The sequence below is a fragment of the Ctenopharyngodon idella genome, chromosome 22, assembly GCF_019924925.1.
Source record: "Ctenopharyngodon idella isolate HZGC_01 chromosome 22, HZGC01, whole genome shotgun sequence".
In the NCBI taxonomy this organism is placed as follows: Eukaryota; Metazoa; Chordata; class Actinopteri; order Cypriniformes; family Xenocyprididae; genus Ctenopharyngodon; species Ctenopharyngodon idella.
The window spans coordinates 8,163,043-8,183,395 of record NC_067241.1 but is presented as its reverse complement, the minus strand read 5'-3'; the positions used below and the strand labels follow the sequence as shown (position 1 = coordinate 8,183,395).

The following is a 20,353-nucleotide window of genomic DNA, read 5'->3' as shown; positions in this document are numbered from 1 at the left end:
GTATGACATGAGAGTATCGCGGTATGTACCGTGGGTGGTGTATTGCGGTTTTTGGTTCAGTTTGAATATCGTTACACCCATAATAAAAAGCAACACTGTAACAATTATTGAGTGCTTCCTCTCAGTTTACAGAGTGAAAATGCAGCACAAAAGTAACTTAACATCTGACTTTACATATAAATATACACTGTCATGAATTTAGTCAGCACTTCCACTCAGTTAATGGTAAGAATATGTAACAAAAGCAACACAATGTGTTACATTCCATGAAAAGTAATTAGCAAGTACTTCCTCTCAGTTAACAGTGAGTAAATTTAACACAAAATTTAACATTACTTTCCATAAAAAGTAACAAAGTAAAACAATCAATCAGCGCTTCCACTCAATGGTGAGAATATTTAAAAAAGTAACAGTGTAACACATTTAGCAAGTGATTCCTCTCAGCTTCCTTTCAGAACACAATTAGTTACTTTTTTAAAGAAGTAACGGAATCTTGTAACACTAGTTTTAAAAGTAACATTCTCCAACTCTGGATATATTTTGTATGACGATAAAAATAAAAAACAATAGGATAAGCACAGTAGTTTGTAAATGTGTCAGAGTGAGGTGATTTATCTTTCCATATGATATCACCTCGTAATTGGCCACATGAAGTCCCACGCACCTGCTTTGCCAATCTGCACAGCCAGTTTGGTGAGTTTGCCCTGCAGTACAGACTTCTCCTTCTTGGGCACACTAGATTTTTTCTTCTCTCTCTCCTCCACTTCTCCACCCTCCGCACTCTTCAGAGGCTGCATCTCCATGGCAACGGCTCCATCCTGCTTTTTGGCTGGTGGGCGGGACATGATTTAGCGTCACTACATATGGACAACAAATCTGTCGTGTCACAACTCAGAAGCATCGTGAGAGGCCTCCGGCATGAACGAGACTCATTCAAAGCTCTGAATATCTTCATGCCACACATCAAATATTTCGACAGTTATGCACAAAGTGCCATACACACATACACTGGACACATAACGAAGGAAAGCAAGACAAATATGGACACACGCAGAGCATAAACACTGACATTGGTTAGAGTCGGACCACAAAAGTCGCCCCTCTCGAGTTCTATTCAGCGAAACGTGTTTGAGTGCTTTTCCTCGATGAACTACAGTTACAATACACAGGAAGCAGTTGTCATGTATGCCGTCGAGCAACCGTATGTTTGACGTTACACAAAGAGTGTGTTTCTTCCTCTTTGTGTATGTAGCTGTGTGCATACAGTTGCAAGAAAAAGTATGTGAACCACTTGCGGAATCTGTGAAAATGTGCAAAATTTTAACAAAATAAGAGAGATCATACAAAATGCATGTTATTTTTTATTTAGTACTGTCCTGAGTAAGATATTTTACATAAAATATGTTTACATATAATCCATAAGACAAAAAAAATAGCTGAATTTATTAAAATGACCCAGTTCAAAAGTTTGTGAACCATTGATTCTTTATACTGTGTGTGGTTACCTGGATGATCTACGACTGTTTTTTTGTTTTGTGATGGTTGTTCATGAGTCCCTTGTTATTCTGAGCAGTTAAACTGAGCTCTGTTCTTCAGAAAAAATCTCCAGGTCCCAAAAATTCTTCAGTTTTCCACCATCTTTTGCATATTTGAACCCTTTACAAAAGTGACTGAATGATTTTGAGATCCATCTTTTCACATGGAGGACAACTGAGGGACTCAAACACAACTATTAAAAAAGGTTCAAACATTCACTGATGCTTCGGAAGGAAACACGATGCATTAAGAGTCGGGGGTGAAAACTTTTGAACAGGATGAAGAGGCCCAAATTTTTCTTATTTCACTTTTTTTTTTTTTTTAGTACTGCCCTTCGGAAGCAACAGAAGATACTTGCATGTTTCCCGGAAGACAAATTAAATGCAATTTACCTTGATCTTCAAATTCCAAATGTTTTCACCCCCCATCTATTAACGCATCATGTTTTTTTCTGGAGCATCAGTGAATGTTTGAACCTTTTTCAATAGTTGTGTTTCAGTCCCTCAGTTGTCCTTAGTGTGAAAAGACGGATCTCAAAATCATTCAGTCGCTGCTGTAAAGGGTTCAAATATGCAAAAAATGCTGGAAAACTGAAGAATCTGCAGGACCTGGAGATTTTTTCTGAAGAACAGAGCTCAGTTTAACTGCTCAGGACAAACAAGGGACTCATGAACAACCATCACAAAACAAAAAAACAGTCGTAGATCATCCAGGTAGCCACACACAGTATTAAGAATCAATGGTTCACATACTTATGAATGGACTTATGAATTTTAAAAAATTCAGCTATTTTTTTTTGTCTTGTGGATTATATGTAAACATCTTTTATGTAAAATATCTTAGTCAGGACAGTACTAAATAAAAAATAACATGCATTTTGTATTATCTCCCTTATTTTGTTAAAATTATTAACATTTTCACAGATTCTGCAAATGGTTCACATACTTTTTCTTGCAACTGTACATGGTAATAACGCTTATATCCTCATATAGCAACAGAATAGCTGAGGAGTCCACAGAAATTTTCCAAAACAAGAAAATAATTAACCCCTCATTCTCTTCATTCATCTATTCCACTATCCCTGTGGTACCTTTATTCTGATTGGTCTCCACAGCTGCCTCTGGCTGCTTGCCTGTGAGAGAGAAAGACAGACAGAGAGAGAAAGAGAGAGAGAGAGAGATAGAGGGGGCACAAGGGAATAAAAAGCGACAGACAGAGACAGAATGAGAGACAGGGCACATAGTGTTCTTGAGTGGGGAAAACGAGAGCGCACAGAACTATGGAAACAGACACACAAACGCAAACATGCGGCACACACATTGAACTGCGCTCTTAAACTATGACATGTTAAACCTGTGAATACACTCCACCACAATTCTGGGCTAATCCGTCTCTAATCAGTGCTGACTGTAGTCACTTCATCTACGCTGAAGGTGTTCTGTAACTCCATTGGACTAAAACAACAGGGCTGTGGATTACGTACCATTGGTGATGCCGCTTGGTTTGGCCATAGTTGTGAGTGAGTTACTACTGCCCTCTGATTGGATAGCAAAACAAAAGGATAATGCGGGTGTGGAGGAGGGGGGATCGTGGGAAATTGTTAGGATTGGGTGGTGGTAAAGGTAAGAAAAAAGAGAAATCAATGATGATCGCGTTGTATTAAGGGGAAACTGAAAAAAGTTGCATGTTGGTAGATACAGTATGAAATTTGAAGTACTGAGAACACTGATCACAGAGTGACCTCCCTGCGAGTCATCTATGAGAATTTTCCTAATTCTTGTATAACAACTGTTAGGGCTGTCAATGTTCTAGCAAAATTTGTAAATTAGTAATCTAGTTAAAGGCACAATATGTAAGATTTTTGTAATAAAATATCCAAAAACCACTTGCACAGTGTGATATATTTCATGCAGCTGTTTACTTCATTATCCCAAAAGTTCCCAAGGATTTGTAAATCCCAGAGAAATTCCAATTTTAAATAATGCCTCGTCCCTTGTCATTTTCGCCTATCAATTCATTACCATGACATAAAAAAGTGTGATCAAACGAGACTGTCCTCCTCCAAAAAAACGACCCTTTAGGTCGTTTTTTTCAAGCACCTTTTTACAACATACAGGTGCTGGTCATATAATTAGAATATCATGAAAAAGTTCATTTTTTTATTGTAATTTACTTAAAAAAATGAAAATTTCATATATTCTAGATTCCCTACATGTAAAGTAAAACATTTCAAAAGTTGTTTTTTTTTAATTTGTTGATTAGAGCGTACAGCTAATGAAAGTCCAAAATCCAGTATCTCAAAATATTAGAATATTTACATTTGAGTTTCATTAAATGACCATCCCTACAGTATAAATTCCGGGTATCTTTTGTTCTTTGAAACCACACTAATGGGGAAGACTGCTGACTTGGCAATGGTCCAGGAGACAATCATTGTCACCCTCCACAAAGAGAGTAAGTCACAGAAGGTCATTACTGAATGGGGTGGCTGTTTACAGAGTGATGTGTCAAAGCATATTAAATGCAAAGTTGACTGGAAGGAAGAAATTGGGTAGGCAAAGGTGCACAAGCAACAGGGATGACCGCAAGCTTGAGAATACTGTCAAGTAAAGCCGATTCAAACACTTGGGAGAGCTTCACAATGAGTAGAATGAAGCCGGAGTCAGTGCATCAAGAGTCACCACACTCAGACATCTTCAGGAAAAGGACTACCAAGCCACTTCTGAAACAGAAACAATGTCAGAAGCATCTTACCTGGGCTAAGGAGAAAAAGAACTGGACAGTGAACAGTGGTCGAAAGTCCTCTTTTCAGATAAAAGTAAATTTTGCATTTCATGTTGAAATCATGGTCCCAGAGTCTGAAGGAAGACTGGAGAGGCACAGAATCCAAGCTGCTTGAAGTCTAGTGTGAAGTTTCTGAAGTCAGTAATGATTTGGGGGGGCCGTGATGTCTGCTGGTGTTGGTCCATTGTGTTTTATCAAGTGCAAAGTCAATGCAGCCATCTTCCAGGAGATTTTGGAGCACTTTATGCTTCCATCTGCTGACAAGCTTTATGGAGATGCTGATTTCCTTTTCCAGCAGGACTTTAGCACCTGCCCACAGTGCAAAAACCACTTCCAAGTGGTTTGCTGACCATGATATTACTGTGCTTTATTGGCCAGCCAACATGCCTGACCTGAATCTATGGGATATTTTCAAGAGAAAGATGAGAAACAGTCAATCCAACAATATACAGATGATCTGAAGGCTCAATAGTGCCTCAGCAGTGCCACAGGCTGATCACTTCCATGCCACACTTCACTGATGCAGTAATTTGTGCTAGGAGCAAGTCATTTGCTGTAATATGTCCTGCCGATCAAGTATTGAGTGCACAAAAGAACATACTTTAAAGAGCTTGAACTTTTCTGTTTTGCAAATTCATTTTATGATTGATCTTAGGAAATATTCTAATATTTTGAAATACTGGATTTTGGACTTTCATGAGCTGTACGCTCTAATCATCAAAATTTAAAAAAAAAACTTTTGAAATGTTTTACTTTACATGTAGGGAATCTAGAATATATGAAAGTTTCATTTTTAAAAATAATTTATAATAAAAAAATGAACTTTTTGATGATATTCTAATTATATGACCAGCACCTGTATATTTACGTTTTAAAGTCATGCGCCCTCTAGCTGGCGTAAAAATAATGACAATGTCGTGTTACGTCTGTCCTCATGAAATGACGTATGACCGTCGTTACCAATCAAAATGCGTGTTCATTTAAATGCAAAGTGTGGACTTTTTACACGGTCCCTTACCCGCCATTTTTCCTATTTCCATTTAGCAAAAATCATTTTTTATTAATGACTACACCAACCCCAACCCTAAACCTACCCTTAGTGATTTATAGTGCATATACACTTTATGAGCACATGCGTTCCCTGGGATCGAACCCACAATCACATAATCACATGATTGCATATTGTTATATATTGCAATGCTCTGCCAACTGAGCTACGTGAAACCCGAAATATGACGCAGATAAAAGGGAACAATGCATTAAAATGAAAGTGTCCTGTTGTCGATAGGGGCGCAACTTTAGTAAACGCTCCTATGGGTCGTATTTCAGGGAAGTGACAAACGACCTATATGGGTGTATTGGTTGGAGGACATGTTGGATCAAACGTACAGGTAATACAAAAACGAATTCATTACCTCATCCGTGAACATGTTTCGTGAATTCCTTATATCTCAGGATGGTGAAAACGACATCTCCCATCGTTCCACTCTCCTTCATAGCGTCATCAAGCTTCGCCTTTGTTATTGTTTAGAAAATGCAACTTCTGGCGGCAAAAACTTACATAGTGTGCCTTTAATTTAGTGTATTATCAGCAAAGACTTATGAGCAACAAAATGCAGGAGTCTTAAAAATGCAGCACTCATGGCACAAGATGCTGAAAAACTGCGAAACAGAGCAATGGCCAAAGACATCGATCAATAATTATAATATCTTTTCAACGTCTGCCAAAATGATGTATTTGAATTACCTAAATTTGGGTGCTTTTCTCCACAAATATTTATATATGCAATTAATTGTGATTGATTTGATTAATAAATTTGAACTTTTTTTCATTTATTGATATCCCTCATTATTATACATGTAGTTTTGATGACCTCCAATTAATTAAGTCACAACATATAATATTTTAAAAATTCACATTGCAAGACTGCAAAAAGATGATTTTTTTTTTAAAATAAATAAATAAAAGCAATTGCTGACCACTTACTGCACCTAAAATATACACTATCCCTTATATATTCATATAGATTTTAACCTCAAATCTTAAATGGTGAATAAAAAGATGCCTGTTGGCAAAATTATACACACTAATCTGTAAATCAGAAAAGATTTACAAATATTACAAATCAATTTTTGCATAATCAAAAAAGATAATTCAATTGTCATTGTGAGGCAGTTATAAGTCCATCCGTGGCTGATGACACATATAGAGCGATTCAGTGGGACAGTAACAGAACATGGCGCCACTTCATCCTTCATCCACCCACATCCAACCTTTGCTCTCTCTCCCTCTCTCTGTTTCTCTCTTTCGTTCCCTTTCTCTGAATAATTAATCAGCCTCCTCCAATATAACTCCTAATCCTTCTCTATTCCCCTCTCTCCAGTCTCCTCTCTGTTGGCTCCAGGTTAAATTACCCATGACATGGGCCATAAAGTTTGCAGCAGTGGAGCTCTGCTTGTCTCTCTTGCTCGTCTTACCATTCATAAATATTCCTGCAGGCTCTGAGCCCACTGGTCCTCCATTCAAACCCATCCCTCTCTTATGTAAGGATCTCCCACCCCCTCTCTCTCAATTCTCTGTCTGGTAGTGCTACTCACAACGTGTTAGTGTGCAGTCATTCTCACAACATCCTACACTAGCCTCAGCGTTTTCTCTGAGTATTACGGTGCGTGTTTTGGTTGGAGTTTGATGCTTTTCCTTCTCACACCTACCTTTCTTCTCTTTCTTCTCCTCCTCCCCTTCCCCGGCTCCCAGTAGAGTGAATATGATGCCACTCTGGGAGTTGACTCCAACTGCGGTCACCAGCATCCTCCCTGATCCCTCCATTACATGGGTACCTGAGAAAGAAAGACATAGGTAGACATCAACGTTTGATATTTTATGGCAGACCATTGGAAAGACCTGAACAAATTTCTTCAAAAAAGTTGTCCCAACTATAGCCTGATAGAACACGTTTAAATAAACAATTTCACACTGAACAATGTTGCTGATTTGTGACCTCCCAGCATGCAGTGCATTATCAATAAATAATGTTCTTCCCTTCCCTTTCAAAAATGTAGACTTCACTTTATATTAGGAGTCATGTAAAAGTATATGTAAGAATAAAATTATGCCTTGTATTTATGCCAGTATATATACTTAAATATACTGGGTTGAGAAAAGACAACAATAATAATAATAATAATAATAATAATAATAATAATAATGTCTAAATTCAATAAAAACAATACAATTGAATAATTTTCTTGTAAAATGACCTCAAGCTACATATATTAAATATTATTATTATTATCATTATTATTATTGGCAACAATAATAATAGTTTAATTTATATAGATTTTTTCAAAATTACGACAATAATAATAGTTTAATTTATATAGATTTTCCCAAAAATTTTCATAGTTTTTTTTTTTTCAAAATTACAATTTTCTATTATAATAATAAAAATAATAACAATAGTTAAATAGCATTTTTTTGTCATAAGAAGTCACTTTACAAGAAAATTAAAATTTTCTATAATAATATTAATAATAATAATAATAATGTTTAAATTATTTAAAAAATAATAATTGAATAATAACAATAATAATTAAATATACTATTAATTTTCTTGTGAAGCGGCCTAAAGCTTTAGAAGTTGTTAAAAAATTATTTGAATAATTTAGTTTAATTTATTTTGCGTTTTTTTTTTACTTTTCAAGAAAACAACTATTTTCTTTAATTTTAAACAATAAATCTATAATCGCCTTGACAAGAATCTACTGGCTGAATGGGACATTTTACATTTAATGAACAAGTTCAAATTGGTTTATCAAAGTGTTAATAAAGGCAGTTATTACGACAGTTGTTACAATTCATATTTTCCTTGAATATTTTCACATTTTCTCAACAATTTCTTTTATACAGTGACTATATATTTACAAACAGTCTGCTGGAGTTCACCATTAGCATTTGACTTGCACAGACACCAGACCGCACACAACAACAGCCTCCATATATCAACTTCACAGAAATATCATTGGGATATTATTCAATAATATCATCAGTAGAGCAGGACAGCCTCATAAAGAGAATGGAGTTATCATCCCAAGTGTCTAAGAATAGCATGAAGGAAGGGAGAGGGCATGCACCAGTGCTCACAGCAGGAAACAGAGATTCTCAGATCTAATTAACAACATCTGGATGCCACTGCAGCATCTCAGTTATTCTGACACACAGAATGCGGATGCTCCGAGCATGCTTTGTGCCCGCTGACTGACAGCTGAAGGAGCGCAGCCGAGAGCAGAATACAAAGCCACTTCAGACACTTTTCATGAAAGGCTGACCAGTCTCAAGTAGAGTGATGGGCATCAACCTTTAAACAATGATTTTACTTTTGTCATTTCATCGCTTTTAATGCACAGTGACTTCTTTGCTATCAGCATAAAAGATCCGTAATAAAGATAACTATATTAGCGTCCACATCAACACACGGTAACGTTCTGTTTATAGTGCAAGCTGCAATTATGTAGCCTGCCGCTTTAAATGCACGAGCTCTTTAAAACAGGATGGATTATGATTGGAGGTCAATGTATTTATCATTCATCAGCTGGAGAAAAATAATCATCCTGAAAGTGATTCCAACAATTGTTATTGTTATAGCTGTGGTGTGGATTTCCCCATTCTCATAGTTAATTATAGTTATCAGGCCTTGGTGTGAACAGGCCTTAACAAGGTATATAGAATCTTAAAGATGCTGCAAGCAATTCAATCTATCCAAGTGACTCAAGGTCACAAGAGATTGTGTGATTGACAATTTTTTAAATAATCAAACAAAATTGCATCTGTCAGTAAGATGTACATCAGTACATCATTTCATTGGAACTAGGGCTGCACAATATTAGAAAAAAAACTGATGTTCCAATATTTTCTGTGATATACAGTACATTGCAATATGAAAAAATACTTAAATAGCTAGAAAGAATTAATCATTCTAGAATGGTGATCTTTAGGAGTGCATCTAATTATTGTAAAAAGCTTAAAATGACTTTTTTTGTGTGTGAACCATCCTTTTAGGGCTAAACGATTTAGGAAAAACTTGGAAAATCTGGGTGTTCACACTATACTCTTTACAAGAACCAATTCAAAACCTCTTTCAGTAACCATAAAGTGAACAGGACAAAAAAAAAAAAAAAGCATTTCAATATCCCCATATTCCCACTACAGTGCTGCAGGTGTGACATCAAAACCCGGAAGATTAATTCACCAGTTCTCTGATTTTTTCTATATGTTTTTATAATGGTGTTTTTCAATTTATGAGTAAAATAAGGTCTGTGACATCCAACATAACTTGACGATACTTGAACGTTTTGTTCTACAACGTAAACTCACACACTCACACCGCAAATGTTCTTATCTAGTTACTTAACATGCATTTTAAAACATAAACATAAAAACGCCTAAGTATCGTAACAAATTGAAAAAACTCATAAACTGAAAAACCCCATTATAAAAACCCATAGGAAAATCTTGAGGGAACCAGGGGCTACTTGACGTCATCCCTGCAGAACAATAACAATTGTTATTTTTACAGTAGCTATTATTAAATAAAAATGTTAAACAAAATTAGAAATACATACATATACAGTTTATACATGTGTGCCGCTCATGATATGATATTTCAGCGTCTCAGAGTGGCTTTATGGAACAGAGACGCAGAAAAACCTTTAAAAAAATTTATTCGCACTAAGCCATGTCGCAATATCGATTTAATTTTGATATATCATGCAGCCCAAATTAGAACAAAAAACATTTACATGAGAGATGGGAAAATGAAGATAATACTTATATGTACTTATATATCCCAGTGGTGGGGGGTGGGAGGTAATAAAGGCCTTCTGAAGCGAAGCGATGCATTTGTGTAAGAAAAATATCCATTTTTAAGTTATAAAGTAAAATATCTAGCTTCTGCCAGACCGCCTTCCATATTCAATCAACTTAGGAAGAAAGCGGAAGGCGTAGGATGCAGCGTAAGCTTTTTGAACTGCGAGTTTTACACTTTCTTCGTAAGTTGAATACGGAAGGCAGTCTGACGGAAGGCAGTCTGGCGGAAGTCAGATAACTTGTTAAATATGGATATTTTTCTTACACAAATGCATCGCTTCACTTCAGAAGGCCTTTATTATAACCCCCTTGAGCCGCATGGAGTACGTCTTGCTTTGGATGGATGCACTTTCTTGAGCTTTATACCCGTTTACTGCCATTATAATGCGTAGATGTGTCAAGATATTTATTAATATAACTCCGAATGTGTTCATCTGAAAGAAGAAATTCATATACACCTTGGATGGCTTGAGGGTGAGTAAAGCTTGGAGTAATTTACATTTTAAAGTGAACTAGTCCTTTAAATGCTACAACAACTACCTTACTAACTATTAATAAGCAGTAAACTAAGAGTTTATTGAGGCAAAAGTAGTAGTTAATAGTGAATATGTGTTCCCCATACCAAAGTGTTATGAAGTTTTCTAACTTGGATACGGAGAAGAATCATGTTAAAATTCCGTTAGATATCTTGCAGATCACACAATCACAGGTGATTTTTCAGGGGGCTGAGATGCTGAATCTTCTATTAAATAGGGTCTAGCAACATCTATGATGACCCACACATGTACACACGCTTACCAGAGAGAAGCATGGGGTCCTTGTCGGCTGACTTCCGCACATGGTCTGATTCACCGGTTAAAGAGCTCTCGTCAATTTTAAGGTCATTTGCCTGAATCAGGACCCCATCAGCAGGTAGGAGGTCACCTGGGAGAGGAAATGAAAGTAGGACAAATAAATATCACGTGATCAACAGGGCACCCTTAATATCCCAAAGAGCATTCACTGTTCCTACCAATAATGCTGTATTATAATGCTACATTATCAACAAATGAGTTTGTGGAATTGTGAACATCACTCTAAAAATACATCTTTGTTAATCCACACCTTCCTCATATTAGATGAGTTAAGCCTAATCTCAGCATTCATTCCATTCTCAGGGCTCAGCAGAACAGGAAACTCACCATATTTGACCTGTGCCATGTCCCCAACCACCATCTCAGCAACGGGGATCTGGATGACGTTTCCATTGCGCACCACAGCGAATCGCTGCTCCAGCTCGATGCGACTCTGCAGTCCCCGGAACTGCTTCTCTTTACTCCAGTCGTTGAAAGCGGTCACCAGCACCACACAAATGACGGATAGCAGGATGGCTGCACCTTCAATCCATCCTGCCTCTGCCTCCCCCTCGTCTTCAGCTCCTCCTGACACGTTCCCACAACCTGCAGAGGGTTAAGATCGCTATTTCATGGCTGTCTGGCATACTTGATTCTGATTGATCAATAGCAGTAATGAGCAGTCAAATATTTTCGTATGATAACCTAAAAAAATTGACATTTTATCTTTGCTCATAGCACCAAACCCTTGTTGATCCTATTCCTATTCTACATGGAACCCAAAACTGAGACTATTTATGAGCACTGTTTTTAGTGCCTATTAATTATTAATTATAGAAAGCCACTTTGCGTATTTATTCCTCATCATCGAAATATGGTAATTAATGTCTTTTAAACATTACATCAAAGGCATAAAATATATTTTAAACATTTTAAATATAAGATATGTCAATTTTTTCATACCAATGCGAGTTTGCCGCCTTCTTTCAGCTCAATGATTAAGCAGCACAACTGATTTCAACATTATGATGATAGTAAGAAATGTTTCTTGTGCAGCAAATCAGTATATAAGAATGATTTCTGAAGGATCATGTGACACTGAAGACTGGAGTAATGATGCTGAAAATTCAGCTTTGCCATCACAGGAATAAATTACATTTTAATATATATTAAAATAGAAAACAGTTATTTTAAATTGTAAAAATATTTCACAATATTACTGTTTTTTATTCATTTAATTGGTAAACAGCCTACATGGCTGGGGATAATGTACAGTAATTAAAAAATTGACCGCCTGGGTTAATTTTTTATTTTATAATGATCGGCTTGTTGTACATTATCCCTTCCTTATGCAGAGTGACGTTTACATTATGCAGCACTCATTACGTTATTGCTTAAACTTTCAGAATTCTTTCCACAAAGCTACATCTTGTACTGTTTATTTTCCCCCAGCACCCTTAAACTCCTCCCTCTTGTTTTCTCTCTTTCTACATTCCTGCTTGACATCCTCTTTTCTCAGTCCATTTTCTCACCTTCATTCTCACCTTTTTCCTCCCACACTCCCTTGATTCAGTTCTCTCTCTCTTCCCTCCCACTCTCTATCCGTCATTCCCTCCTCCCTCGACCCACACCATCCTTTAACTCCCTTTCTCTACACACCTCATCCCTCTAACATCCCTGTCTTTCTCTCTCTGTCTAGCTTCCCTCTCTCTCTCTCACCCTCGGCCTCGTGTCCGGGTGGCTGATAGAAGGACAGGCCGAGGGAGATGATGGCTGCAATCTCCAGGATGATGAGGGTGACGTCCTGTAATGCCTCCCACACCAGCTGAAGGAAGGTCTTGGGCTTTTTCGGGGGTATGAAGTTTTGTCCAAATGTCTGTCTGCGCTTCTCCAGATCTGCTGGGTTATCTGACAAACCTGAAAGGAGAGGAAGAAGAGTCAAACCAGGGTCAATAGTTTTGTGTAGCCAGACTTTCAGACGGTCGGCAGAAGGTCTGGACTCCATAGCTGCTTTCATTGGCCAACGACTGCCCTAAGGCCATCTAACTGACATGTGAAGCAACCAATCACAGTTTGTATTGTTCAGCGTCATGTTTACGGACGTGAAAACTTCGATGTCCCTTACATAACAGACCGTCGTCTAAAACCCTTGGACGTATTTTAATAAGTCTATGCTGTAAACTACACACACTTTTGAAAATCCAGCGTGTAGTTGATCCTGATAAACGCTAATTGTTACAGTTGTAAACACAATGGCTTTTTTCTTCCATGAGGGGGTTTGGCCTCACAGCGGCTTTGTTTCCAGGCGAACCATTAAAGAACGCAACACACGTATCCCGTAAATCCTGTAAAATTCATCCAATCAGATGACGACTTTGAAACTCCTGAAGTGTTTCCAATTTTGTTTTCCCTATATATATATATACATATAATAAAAAAATTGTTGACACACACAAGTGGTGTGTATTATATTATTACTGTACGAATATGACTAATACCGATGAATAAACAGTATAAAGTAAGGCTATTAAATAGCCCCAGTCCCTAGTTTTTGTTAATACAATAAAGTTGGTAAGTTGGCCACCACAGACAGTAATTTAAAAATATACATAATAATACGAAGTGAAAATAAAGTGTCATTTTGGGGTTACAGAAACAATACATGCCATTGTAAACACACAATACTAAAGTGAACCGTTAATGAAACATGGAAACTGCTCCTGATGAATAGAATGAACATCATACCTGCATGCAAATCCTTCCCAGCTAACACACGACTCACCAATTACGTGATTTATTGGTACTTTACTTTTTTCATGACTTACTAATTGACAACGTAACGTTCCATGCTCGTAGCTTCTCTTGCGCTTTATGAAGTGATATACAGTGTGCGCCGACGCATTTGCGCGTGCAATCGAAGCACTACGAGCACAGTATAATGGCTGACAGGACAGGAAAGTTCTATTTTCTGAGGTGAGAGACTTTTTATCTCGTAACAAGCTATGAAAATAACGTTAGAATAATGACACTGACATATAGCCTGACAACATATCATCTGACCACAGATACCAAATTGGGACAACGCGTTTTTCTCAGGCACTCGGGTACCCGGGTCGCGACCCACCAGTTGATAAACATTGCCATAGAGGACCTTAAGTGTGCCGCTCTCATCACAGGGCCCGGGACTTTCCTGTTGAGTTTCAAAGCATCCTGTGCATTCAACTTCACCCAATGCAGGACACATTTTTAAAAGGCCATTCAGAATGAGATGTTTGTGTTCGCTGTCTGCAGTCTCGCAGTCTGGATTTTAACAGTCTCTAGCCCTAATGTCTTTTGGCAAGAAGCATCTTTGGACCAAGCTAAAGTCTTTTGACAAGGGCACTGTAAAGTTTTACTGATAAATAAATCCTTGATATTTCCCTAATGACAGATTTATCTCTGTATACCTCCTGAGAAAAGGGCATTCATATTCAATGGATTTAATAATCTCCATGGTTTAAAAAATAGGCCAAATGTAAAATGTGAATGTTAACTACACTAATGACTTTAAAATATAAAAATATTTTAAAACACTAAGCACTTGGAGACTCTGAAAATGGTTCCAGAGGAAAAACAGTCTTTCAAGTCGCTCTGAATGCAACAAACTTAAAAAGAAACATTCGCCTCATTGAAAGAAGCCACATGACAAATGAAAACCATTTGTTTTCTAAAATCGACTCAAAATATTAAACATGTTTGATATCCTCTGAGTCTGTGCCCATCGTACACAAAGCAATTTTCTGTGAAATCTGTCAACTCAAATCTGCAGACTGGCTCTGAATTTTCGACAAATAGAACTACTACCAGCTCCTCCAGATTAAAATTGGGGTAAAATCTGTGCAAAATTTTTGTAGTGTATTCTAGCCTTTAAAGCATTGGTTCTCAACCAGGGGGCCAGGGCCAACTAGGACGTGCAAGTGACTTAAAAGTACTTAAATTAAAAAGTTTAATATATTAAAATAATATAACTAATCTAAATCGAAATTATAAAAACAATATTAAAAACTAACAAAAACTATTAAATCAATAACTAATAACTAAAAATCAGTAACTATAGTTTTAGTTAGAACATACAGGTCTTGAAACTTCTGGAATCACAAAATGTGATTAATTTAATATATAAATTTCTGTTAATAAGAAAGTTTGAAAACAATCAGTTTTGTCATAATTACAGCATACATAATGAAAGTATTTAAGCTTATATTTAGAGGGGGACCTTAGAATGTTGGACAGCAAATATCATAAAGACTAAAATGAAACTACCTAACAATTAATACTTAGATATAAGTAGTTACGGATTTGACACCCGAGTTTCCGTCATGTGAACTAAGGGTGCTTTTCAAAATTTCAAGACAAACGTCAACATATTAGCTAGCATATATTTTAAGCAAATGGTCGCTAAATACATGAACAAATGTAGTGGGAAAGATGCAGCTGAACTAATGTGTAAATAGTAAACTACATGTTTAGTTTCCGACCATTTGCAGGATCAAGTGAATATTACCTGTACAACTGTTTAGGTTACAGCTATACAGTCAGCTCAAGAAAATGTAAAAATGCTGTTCCCAAAGTCACCAGATTTTAACATATTGGTGCTTCTCTGCAAAAAAAAGAAAAAAAGAAGAAAAAAAAAGTATCACAGAGAATCATGCTGCCCTAGTTTTCAGTGTTAATCCAAGAGTGAACAACTCCAATACCATTTCACACAAAAACAAACACACTAGCTTCAAATACACCATGGAGCTAATTGACACCTTTAATAACATATGCACTGCTTCCCTTTCCTATTATCACCACGCATTTCAAAAACACATTTAGCCATCTTACAGTCTCAAAGATTCAAATGAGGGTCACTAATACCACATGTGTGTACGATACAACAGAACATAACCAACTATTATAACGTAATGGTTTGTTAAAGCAGATTGTTCCAAAGTAAGAGGAGATGCAAGTCAGACTGAGCCACATATATTGAATTTCTGATGTAAATAATTAATCGCATATTTCTGCTCATTTCAAAAGGCTCCTATATAGAATGAGGGGCTGAGAGAAGACAGGAAGCATGACGAGAAATAGATATGAAGACATGAGACACACTGCATTTAATGTGCCCCCCCCCCACTTCCTCTTTCCCTAGCCATCTATGTCTTTCAGTCTTTCTGAGTCTTTCTCTTACTCTCTCTTTCACTCTTTCATAGATTTGTGCAGTTTCCATGGCGATGAAGACATCAAGCACAAATTGTGCCATACTTCAACTTCCTGTCTTCGGGCACCTTTTCGCCCAGCTACAGATGATGTCATTGATTCGGTGCAGTCCATGCGAAACTTATAATATATTTTTGATTGGTCCGCTGTGAAAGCTGTTTTTGCAGACAGCGAGTCTTTTAGAGCTGGAGAGAAAATTCATGATATTTTCAGTCAGTGTTGAAGTCAGTAGAGTCACCCGGAGTGAAACCCAGCATTACAGCTCAGCTGAATGAGGCACTATTGACGTCAGTCTATGAATGTGCATGTGTGTTCGGTGAACATGCTTCAGGGACGTATAAGGACAGGACAATCCAACCAGAAAATACTTTAAGTGGACAAAGGAGAAATGTATGGGCTGGTATGTATACCACGACTGAGTCAGAGCATCAGGCCAACTGTTAGCAAGAGCACCTGAGGGTTATACACTGATCGCAGACACTCCATACCCGCACTCAGCACTAAACCTTGCTATTACCATTACTGAATGCATGATTATACAACACTCTAAATGAGAAGTGGATATATGAGTGAAAGACAAAGAGAGAGAGAGAGAGCCAGGAAGGACAGAAGATGAATGAAGATGACAAACTTGTCATCTGAAGAAGGTGTTAAAGTGATAATTCACCTAAAAATGAAAATGCGGTAACACTACATAACAGTGTTCAATTTATTCACAACTTACAAAGAACCAAATTTTGACAGCCTTTATTTGTCTTAATGATAATTTCATGATCATTTACTAATAGATTTTTCAAATCAGAAGTTGTATGTGTTGACATTAGTACATGCAACTGTAATTTTAATAACATTAACAAAGATTAGTAAATGTTTTAAGGCGAGACACTACAGGCTAAAATGATGTTTTTTCAATTTTGAGATTTGGGGCTTTTTGGCTTTTAGTTTTAATACAGTGTTTTTTTTTCCCGACTAGTAGTAAGAAAACATCCAAAACCCACCTTTAAGCATTTATTTTTGGGCACTTTATCTGTTTGTGTCTATAGATTTCGATTACAATACATATTTTTAAAGACCATTTTCTCAAAATAAGGATTTTCTTTTACACTGAGCCATATATCTCCACTTCAGAAGCACTTACATACACCAAACTGTACGGTTTTATTCCTATCTATATTGTGAAGGTCTTTACAGAGGGATTTGTTCATATATAATTTGCCAGATTATATACATGTTATTTCTACAGAGCTCCGCACATGACATGCAAGAAAAAAAATTTAATCGTGCGCACGATATACTAATTCGTTCCTTCGATTTACTAAAACGTGCGCATGATTTATAAATCGAGGGAACGAAATAGTAAATCGTGTACACGTTTTAGTAAATCGAGGGAACGAATTAATAAATCGTGCGCACGATTTAGCCTACTATGAAACAATTCTGAAACTAACTTAATGCAATGTTCAGATTTTTGTACTAGAAATGTATGCATATTTGCACATTTTTAAGTAAATAATGCCTCATTTGCATATTTAAACATAACATATTCCCCTGGTTTCACAGACAAGGCTTAAGCTAGTCCTAGACTAAAATGCATGTTTGAGCTGTTTTAGCTGAAAGCAACTTGTACTGACATATCCTAAAATATGTCAGTGCCATTGTTTTGAACACCAGTAATGTTTTTTCTAGTGTACTTTTATAAAAGCTATTTAAATATCCTAAATGAACTAAGGTCTAATCCTGGCTTAGGCTAAGCCCTGTCTGTGAAACTGGGCCTTTAACTATAACTTTTAGTTAATTTTTTTTTTACCCTATTCACCTGCAGTGTTTCACTTTAAGAAATATTGCTCATTGTTGGTGTGTTATCTAATGAATTCACTAATGTTAACAAATGAGACCTTATTGTAAAATTTTACCGAAAATTATTCACACACCTTTATATCTTCTGTGGAACACAAAAAGAGATATTTTTTAAAGAGAAATTTAGAAATTTTCGTCACAATGAATGGGGACCTTTCAAGCGTCAACAAGGACACAAAAGCACAATAAAAGTATCATAAAGTGATCCATACAAATCATACACTATCTTCAAAGTCTTTTTGAAGTCATATAAAAGTATGGTGAGAGAAAAAGAACTTCTGAAAGACTGAAAGTCATTATTCATTGAAAATCTTTCTAGTCTTCTTGGCACATTCATGAGAAAAGCAGCTGAATTGTGAAGGAATCATTTGTTTAAAAAATAATCTTTTTGGTGAGTTTGATGAATTATTCATGAATCAGACTGATCTAGTTTGCTCACTAACTGGTTGCTGCGGTAAACAGCAGAGAGAAAAATACTGAAATTTAAGTCATTATTTACTGAAAATCTCACCTAGCCAGCCTTGGCACATTTATGAGAAAAGCAGTTATGTCTGATTTGTGAAGGAATTGTTTTCCTGAATCATATCTCTTCAGTCATTTGACTGATTGATTCACATATCCGATCGAAATGATTTGAACTGATCCGGGTTACAAAATTGATTCATTTATGAATCTAGTTTACTCAGTAACTGCAGCTTGCTAGAGGGGATTATCAGTGAAAAATAATTTAAAACCCCCCCTATAAATCAAAATCAATACATTTCAGTCTGTTTCTCACAAAGCTACTGTATGACTTCTTAACACATGGAATAATGTTCAGCAAACGTCAAACGAACCACTCATATGATAATTTTGTGTCTATTTTGAAGCTCTAAAGTTCCAGTCCCCATTCATTGTAACTGCATGGAAAAGAGCGACCAGCACATCTTCAAAATTTTTCCTTTTGTGTTCAACAGAAAAGAATGTCATACAGGTTTAGAACAACAGGAGGGTGAGCAAATGAAGACAGGATTTTCATTTCTAGATGAACTGTCCCTTTAAGAAAAACTGCTGAGTAGCCATGCCCGCATCCATTCGCTTTAAAGAATCTCTTGCTTTTCAAACACCCCACCTCCTTCTCCCCCCACCCAACTCACTCACTCTCACTCTCTCTCGCCATCTCCCCTTGGTGTGTCCTTGACAATGCGGCAAGCTGTACCAGAATTCCTTCTCTCTCCTTCCATTCCTTCCTAACCTCCCTCTCTCTCTCGCTTCTCTTGTTCATTCTCTTTCCACCCTCCACCCCCATTGCTCTCGGATCTCCATGTCCTGCTGCAGCAGAACAGGTATGTGTGTACGTTCAGGCTGATAGATTGATACGTCCACGCCCTGCACTGAAAATAGTGTTTATTGCAGGCTGAGATGCGTGGATCTGCGGTCCGCACACTGAAGCTCAACTGAAACGCATTGCTGGAGAGGATGGAGAGACACTAATGGACTTCCATTTTCAGGGCCTCATCTTCACAGTGTCAGCCTTATTCAGCATCACTTCATCTCCACCCCCTCTGGTTTCCTCTCCTGTTGTCTCTGCTTTGTCATGGCCATGTAACAGGATTAGTTCTGCTTCTACTTGCACTTAGAGGCAAACTCCATTTATTGTATGACTATTAGCATCAGAAGCATCAGGTTTTGTTATCACCTGTCAACAGAGCAGTTTCTGATGACAGCTGTTAGCTATCTCCATACATATAGCTGGTCTGAAAGCTTTCACATCTTCTCAACCATTACACCGGTGGAGGTTTCGAAACCTTTAGTGTTTGTTTATTTTAGGTATATCTCCCGAAAGGGCTTTTATACAGAAGGGCAACATCTAACAACCACATTTCCACATTTTCCAACTGTCGCTACAAAAATTACTTGAGGATAGTTCACCCAAAAATGAGAATTCTGCCATCATCTACTCATTCTCATGTTGTTCCAAACCCATATGACTTTCCTTCATCTTTGAAACACAAAAAATATATTTTTAATGAAACCTGAGAGACTTCTGTTCCTCCATTTAAAGTCTGGCAACCAAAACTTTGATTGTTCAAAACCTTCATGAAGATATACAAATGAATCACAAATGAATCACGCAAGCACTATTTTAAAGTGTCATAATATATACAAATGAACAATGTGTACTCTTTCTCAATGTTACCTGCACCCAGATCTTTCGGTTTATTTATCAGCTCCAGTGTTTTTGGTAAAACTACAC

The 20,353-nt window shown here is 36.9% G+C and overlaps 1 protein-coding gene across 5 annotated transcripts in view; it reads right to left on the bottom strand.

Annotated features, from left to right (window-relative positions):
* Positions 1 to 20,353, bottom strand: part of atp2b3b (ATPase plasma membrane Ca2+ transporting 3b) — a 70,627-nt gene that overhangs the window by 32,821 nt on the left and 17,453 nt on the right. For 3 of the 5 annotated variants that reach the window (XM_051879774.1, XM_051879770.1, XM_051879772.1), the window contains exons 3-8: positions 12,736 to 12,933; positions 11,365 to 11,622; positions 10,982 to 11,107; positions 7,033 to 7,158; positions 2,627 to 2,668; positions 665 to 829 (exon numbers count right to left, since the gene is read on the bottom strand). In XM_051879774.1, the coding sequence (XP_051735734.1) occupies positions 665 to 829; positions 2,627 to 2,668; positions 7,033 to 7,158; positions 10,982 to 11,107; positions 11,365 to 11,622; positions 12,736 to 12,933 (915 nt within the window). The remainder of the gene's footprint in view (positions 1 to 664; positions 830 to 2,626; positions 2,669 to 7,032; positions 7,159 to 10,981; positions 11,108 to 11,364; positions 11,623 to 12,735; positions 12,934 to 20,353) is intronic. The other 2 variants (XM_051879771.1, XM_051879773.1) reach the window with 1 other exon arrangement.